Source organism: Notothenia rossii (genome assembly GCF_949606895.1).
Source record: "Notothenia rossii genome assembly, chromosome: 2".
NCBI lineage: Eukaryota > Metazoa > Chordata > Actinopteri > Perciformes > Nototheniidae > Notothenia > Notothenia rossii.
In genome coordinates this window covers 14,375,996-14,383,495 of record NC_136904.1, presented here as the reverse complement: position 1 = coordinate 14,383,495, position 7,500 = coordinate 14,375,996, and the positions used below count along the sequence as shown (strand labels likewise).

At 37.2% G+C, this 7,500-nt stretch overlaps 1 protein-coding gene across 1 annotated transcript in view; it reads left to right on the top strand.

Annotated features, from left to right (window-relative positions):
* The window catches only part of chs1 (chitin synthase 1), a 26,978-nt gene that overhangs the window by 2,477 nt on the left and 17,001 nt on the right, over window positions 1-7,500 (top strand). The window contains exons 3-8 of the mRNA XM_079663375.1: window positions 2,547-2,682; window positions 4,415-4,600; window positions 5,126-5,327; window positions 5,720-5,880; window positions 6,072-6,147; window positions 7,059-7,177. Coding sequence (XP_079519501.1) covers window positions 2,547-2,682; window positions 4,415-4,600; window positions 5,126-5,327; window positions 5,720-5,880; window positions 6,072-6,147; window positions 7,059-7,177 — 880 coding nt within the window. The remainder of the gene's footprint in view (window positions 1-2,546; window positions 2,683-4,414; window positions 4,601-5,125; window positions 5,328-5,719; window positions 5,881-6,071; window positions 6,148-7,058; window positions 7,178-7,500) is intronic.

Here is a 7,500-nt window from a genome sequence, read left to right as displayed (position 1 = left end):
GTAACGAAATTCAGGCATCTCTCACTGCATCCATAACAGCAGAGATAGTAGCAATAACCAGGGTCATCACTTAAATGCACTTTACCAAAAAGTTAAAATACATTTTTAGAGATTATTTAATAAAGAAAAGCTACAATGTTTAAATATAAATAGTTACTAAAAATATCTGTTTGATATTTAATAAATATACAAATAAATAACATATGATATTTTTGCCTGCAGTCTTTGATGGGAGGTAGTGTGTTTGTATGTCTGCATGTTCAAAGTTATAGTGAGTTTTGTGGTTGGACACTACAGGGATGGGGGAGTGATGATCATAGCCTTGAGTGAAGCAAAAATAAAACACACTCACAATCTGTCTGACAGGACTGGACATGACATGTCAATAGTTGTGTGGGCCATTGAAATAAAAAAATATTTTTGGATGTAGTACAAAACAACCTAGCCTTCTGGCATGCAATCGTCTGCACATAAAACCTTTAAAATCCCAAGTAAACTATCGGCCATCCAACATGCTGAAATATGATGCATACTGTACATTCTGGTGTGCTATTCAGCCACACAGAAGGCTCTATTTCCAGCCATCAGACTCCTGACATCTGTAATTTGATGCAAAGTAATCAATTACTGTGCAGCTACAGCAAGGTGGTCTTAAAATGATTGAGATACTTAATATAAGAATGTGCAATAGGGCCGAAATTGGATTTTGGGCCTTGAGTTTTGTGAATAACCTACTAGGCAATATGGACTATATTTACCATACTTTTACTTTACTGACTTACAATGACTTGCGCACTTATATATATAAAGATTATGAGAAGTAAAAGAAGTAGAAGAAGAAGAACAATGTCACTGCATTGGCAACAATATGTGCTTTGGTACAAGAACACAAAACGACTGCCGTTCAGCGTTGACTGTTAAATACTAAAGATTTTGTGCGAAGTTGTAGGTCTTTGTAGGTCTCAGCTAGTCTTCACGTTTACTACCAAGCTTCGGGGCAGGTGACCACTATAACAAGGCTTACGTGCTGTAGCTGGGAAGATAAATAACTAACAAGAGGAAATACAAAAAATGACCCTTAGTAGAATGATGCCAGCAGGTTTTTGCAGCATGAGAAACTTAATGTTGAAAAATAGATTCCAAAATCTCTTTGGCAACATGCCTTTCTGTTAAATGGACTTGTATAAATGGTATTGTAACATACTATAATTGGAACTAATTAATACAAATGAAAGATTGGCTTTCCTCAGAACCTCAAAAACAATAAATGGTGTTTTTCAGAGAGCTGAAATTCTTTAAGAAAGTGTATTTGCTCTTCTTAAACCAGCAGCTTTTCATGGCTATTCGTGTAATGTCAGCTTATTAATATGAATCATCAAGGTAAAGAGTGCATCACTTTGTGCACGCACGGACCTTCATCTTCCTCACACCACTGCGGGCGAGGCTCAAACACACTGCAGTGTGCACCCAGTTCAGCTGGTATTTTTGATAGTTGCCATGGCAAAGTCAAAGATTGCAAAGCGTTATCAAACCAGGAAAGACAAACCACACCCTGACAATTGGTGGGGGCAGGCACAGAGAATATAAACTAAAATGTAAACTCTATTTGTATGAAATGATTCTGTACCCTGACCCTCTGAGACTGCTGCCTGTGTTGGATAGACTAATAAAGGAATTATTCTTATCATTGTTATACGATACTACACATCTTTATTTGGTCCCATTAGCTTCCTTGTGACAGGTTAGAAGGTTCTCCTGTTTATTATCAAACATTTCCTTATAACCACATCTTATGACCTATGACCTCTGCATTTAGGTCACTCAATTGCAGTCGGCTACAATTAGACAGCACTAGGTTTTCTCTGAATATCATATAGATATAAACGCAATCTTGTTTTATAAGAAAAAGATAATTACTTTATTTATCCTAAGTTGGGAAATGGTTTGAACTCGATGATGCACTTAAATAGCGTGCAACAGTGGGAATGTGATCCAAGTTTGCGTCCAAATGGGACCCAGAGATTCCACAATATGGTATTTACTGAGAATGGCTTTTCTCCCAAGATCTTGCCATTTTGTGACCTAGCTGCTAAACCAAGTCATCTGTTTTGGGTAGAAACTAAGGAGGAGAATGATTCTGTAAAACCGGGATAAGGAAATTCTCTGGTTATATGATGACCAGCCCTTTGGGACAGTATAGTGTCAGATTGTTTTAATGTTTAAAATCAAATGTAACTTATATATTGCACTGACTGAAGCCAGGCTTGCATTCAGTTGCACCTGATAACTGTAACACTTGTTCTGGGGAACCTACAAGCTCCCATTTTAAGATAATTTCAGTTTCACAGTTTTGATTAACTAAACTTCTACAAGGTACATTATGGTTACCCTAACACTACCAACTACTGTAATGTTATATACTCAAATAACCTGATATAAGAATACATAAAACCCAAATCTATAGTTAAGTTACAGTCTGGCCTTGATACAGTGGACAACTTTGATGATACATAAAATAAATATCTGTCCGTGTGTGTTTATCTCAGGGAAACATGGGATCCGTTCAACCTGAACCCAATAGGAGCGGAGAAGGAAAGTAAGAGAAAATGTTTCAGGCTGGTTCAGAACCTGGTGGCTGCGGTTGTGGGGCTCGCCGTCTTGACCAGTGCCATTGTCTCAAAGGTAGGATCATCTGTCCGCCTGCCTGTCCGTCTACGACTATTTTTATGCAATTCCTATTTTCATCACTGGTGTCGAGGCTATCAGAACATCACAGAGTTCCTGACACTAAATGTGAAGCCTTACGTTTATAACAATGATCACATTTTAGCTTCACAACTTTCTTTGATAAAAGCCAGTGTGTTATGTTTTTTCACAAGGAGACTCTGAAAAAAAGTATAGGTACGCGTTCATCTCTTTTAAGTTTAACGATTGTTTTTCTTTCTGGTCTACCTAAGAAAGCCTTTCAAATAAAAGCATTCTTTTTTAGATATTTGATTTCTATGTCTGTGGTTTGAATCTATTACACGATGCAGTTATTCTGATTAAAATGACATTTTGCGTGAAAGTCAAATTGATTTGATTCCCTTGTCTGTCAAAACGTGATTGGTTCAGACACTTCTTTTTTGATGAGGTTGAAGTTTCTGTAGGTAATTTTGATTCCTTTTCTAACTGCAGCAATTGAATGAAATGTCTTCTTTTAAAGACCCATTATATACACAAGTCTTACGAGCAGCTGTTTAATGCAGATAAAAGGCTTGTATCGTGGCTTTATAGTGTGCTGTTAATGTAAATGATGATACAAGTCTTGTTTTACAGTAGCCTACATCTGAGGGTTGGGTAATATTTAACTGACCCTTGGGGATTATAAACGGCTGTAAATGGATACAAACTGTTTATGTAATGCTGTATAACTCAGTCATAAACAGCATGACACTAAAATTGTTTATATTCTAAATGTGTTCATGGTCCAGTGATTGTACTTCAAACTTTTTTCCGTCAGAATTGTAATCTTTAAAAACCTTGTGTGTCTTATCTGTCTGTGTCCGACATGAAAAACGTTGGTACTATTTATGGGAGGGTAGGGCTTAGAATGAATGACCTCTCTGTACCAAACTATATTTGTCTTCCTCAGTATCTGTTGTTTCTGTATCTGTCTCTCTCTCTCTTTGCAGGTGTCATCTTCATGTACTCTCTATCAATCTGTAACTGCAGTATGTGCATGCGTTTGCATCGTCTGCCCCTCAGTTTCTGCCTCTATTCCTGTTTCAATTCATCATCTTCCTCCTTCGGCCTTCTCTTTTTCTTGATGATGAATCACAGGACTATGCTCAGTCATTAAATATAACTGTCTCTGTTTATCGATATAATCAAAGTGAAGAGATAAGCGTAAAACCCAAAGAACTTCCTCATTGATGTGAAGGTAAATGATGTGAAGAAAGCAACGAGATGTCTTTAGAGTTACCAGTCTTCTTCATATTAACAGGAAGTACCGCTACACAAAGGACTTTACTGTAACTGCACTCAAAAGTAATGGCAGTGACAAGTCAAGTGCACTCTTTTAGGGTCCATACAAATCTGAATTCGGGAGAGATGAGTGAGAAAAATAATTGAATAACTAGTTTATGAGTAGTTATCTGTGGAACAAGCTCTGTGTTTTTGTCAGGGACGCAGAAACCATTTACACATTTAAGAGCTGGTTTACGAATTGTTATCATTTGGATTGTCTATGCTGTAATCTTGTGGTTTTTTGATGTGTTTTGATGTGTTGTTGATCTGTATACACTGTAAAGGACCCAGAGTGTAACTTTGGGGTTTTATAAATAACATTTGATTTGAGAAATGTTACGCTTCATTTTGGCATTCTGTTTCATTTGTCCCAAATTCTGTTTTTTCTTCCACATCTTTGAATCAGGGCTCTCTCTTGGTGTTGTCCACACTGTCCAGTCCGACCTCCATGCGCAGCCCGAAGGAGAAACAGTTCTACATGCTGATGCTGGTTTTCTGCCTGATCTTCCCCAACTTCCTGGTGTTTTTGAAGTCACTGTGGAGGTGTGCCTTCAAGAGCTTCATCCAGCCAAAAATGAAGACCATGGCATTTGTACGTTATCTACATAATTTGTATTATATATATTACATATATTACTACATAATATCTGATGTGCTTTGCAACAAATATGATGATGAAACATGTATATCATACTCCTTATTTACAAACTACATGGTAGGACTTTATAAACCAATTTCTTTTACTTGTTTCTTTCATTATGTATTGCTATACTCTACTAAACAGATCATTCATCTTTATGAGGCAGAATATTTAGGGAATACTTTCAAATGGTCCAGATCAAATAAAAAAAATGCAGCCATACTAAACCTTAAACATGATTATAAATAACTTCAAAACCTAAAAGGCTGCACATGCAACAAGCAAGTAACAAGTTCCTAACTGCCAATATGAATACCTTCAGCAAATTCAAGTAATGTAACATAGTTTATAAAACAACAACAGTGTCAGCAACAGTGTTTAAACAAACAGGCTGAATGTAAATCTAAATATTAGCGATGAGACTTCAATTTGATACGTATAACATCTTTAAGTATGATGTGTTTTGGTCTTTTTCAGATCTGTGCCATTGAGTGTCTGGTGTCTCTTGGTACTTCCCTCCTGGTGCTAGTAGTTATGCCTCAGTTTGACGTGCTGACTAACCTCTTCATCAGCGGAGGAGTTTGCATAGTGTCTGCCATTCTGCAGATACTATACAGACTGCAGGGAGACAAATGGAAAATCCTGTTCCCAATCTGCTCGCTCATTCTCACAGTTACAGGTACAACCATTTACTTGACTGTTTTTCAGCAAAACTTTCAGCATGCTTCACTCATTCTTTTCAAACTATTATCTCTAGTATGTACTACAATGAAACTCCATACACTCATAGGGGGTCTACCTGAGTCACAGGGAGTTGGTTAGGGTTGATGAGTGGCATAAAACAATGAAACACTTGCCAACATCTGTCTCTATGATGAAGGGAACATGTGAAACTTGCCATATATGGTATTGTTAAATAATAACATTTTAACATTATGTTAGTAGAAGACACAGTCTTGTCGACATTGTTTTCTTTCAAAATGCTGTCATTTATAAATGTCACTAGACTGGTTTGATGAGAGTTATACAAACTTCTGATACTTAATAACTAACGAACTGTGAAACCCTCAGGTTACTGCCTCCTGGGGGTCGACTACTATGTTCGCGTGTCATCATTTGTGGATCGACAGGGCACCGACTGCTTTGTGTACGTTGCCATTGGGATTTTCTCTTCACTCCTCATCTCCCTCTGCTGGTGGGAAAATCCACTGCAAGCTACTAATCACATGCCGGTAAAATGTTCTCCTTTTTAGTCGTTGCAACTTTCCATTTTGTATAAAAAATTATCCGTGTACATGTGGACTAGATCTGAGAGAGATTTAGCTGGATTTGAAACCGTTTTGGGCCATATGTAGTATAAACAAAAAGTGTATATAATTGACTTGACATGATCAGAGAATATTTCTTCTCTTTCCCCCTGCAGGAATTCTTGAAAGATATGGATGGATACAGGGACTTTGTGTTTGTCATCAGCAGTATTCTGAGGATAATAGTGATAGGTAATTTTCTCAATTCAATGTCTGTGTCAACATATACGACTAATAAAAGCATGCAATATAATATTACAAGTGAATTATCAAAACCAGCATCACTGTGTATTGCCAGGCTTTGTGGTTATCATATTTCCAACATTCACATTGTGAACAAACAGGCTTGTGATGTTAGAGATGAAGAAGGATTGCAGAGGATGTTCTCCGGCTGTGATGAAGGCTTCAATTGTAGTTTTCAATTTGATAAAGCTATGCTTTTTATTTTGCTAGAGAAATACTTTTATTCCTCTACAGGGTATAAGCAGGAATCCTGAAGTCAAATTGAATACCTTTTAAGACCCTTTCCATACATTTTAAGACCACTTCGAGTTTTAACCGGTTAAATTGGCAACACACTTTACCTCACATTGACTATATACAGTATTGATTGTCCTTCCTCCTTATCTTCCAACCATTTGGACGCAAACTCACATTTCCCCATAACGATGTTGTTTAACAACCGGCGTAAACGGACCTTCGCACGCTATCAAGCAGTGAGCGTGCGATGTCCTGTTCAGATGAGGTCCAATCCAACGGGATGCCATAAATAAACTACAGAATCACACTACACACCTACGCAATGATTACATTCAGGCAGACTGTAGAATACAACCTCTTTGGACAATTTATATACTTATTGAAAACAGGCTACAAAATGTGATACCTTGGAAAATGCTGTTTAATACTTTTGAATAGCCTTAATTTTGGCTAAATTGATTGATCAACTTGTAATACTTTTTAAGAGCCCGCGGAGACCCTGCTCTGTATAGAAGAGCATAATATTGTTATATTTACTTCAATCTTACTGTTTTTCTGTTTTGTATTTTAACTTCAGATCAGATTGTCTTTTTACATCAGTGACACCATCTGTTCTGTTGCAGGAGGAGTATACCTGCTCTACCATGTGCTAATTGAGAAATCCATCACCTGGTCGGACTTTAATCTGCAGGATGCGGACTGGGAATTACTGCAAATAGGACTAGTGTTGTTCTTCTTACAGGTAGGTAGAAATGAGACTAGAAATATTAAACAGAGACACACACAAGGTATGCATGGACTATAAACAAACAGCATGAGTCAAGGGTATCTTCCTCTGCTACACTGCATTATCTATAATAACTCGCACAAGTAACATTTAAGAAAAGTTACACTGCCGAAAGTGGGCTTTTGAGCAAATGGAAAACACATGCTTTAGATGTTCATAGAAGTAAAGGAGAGATAAATGTATACAGACCACTGCCAGCATACAACATGATGTATCAAGTTGAATGTGTCTCAAAGCAATAGCCTGTTTTATGTTTGTTTTATTACATGATCGGTACT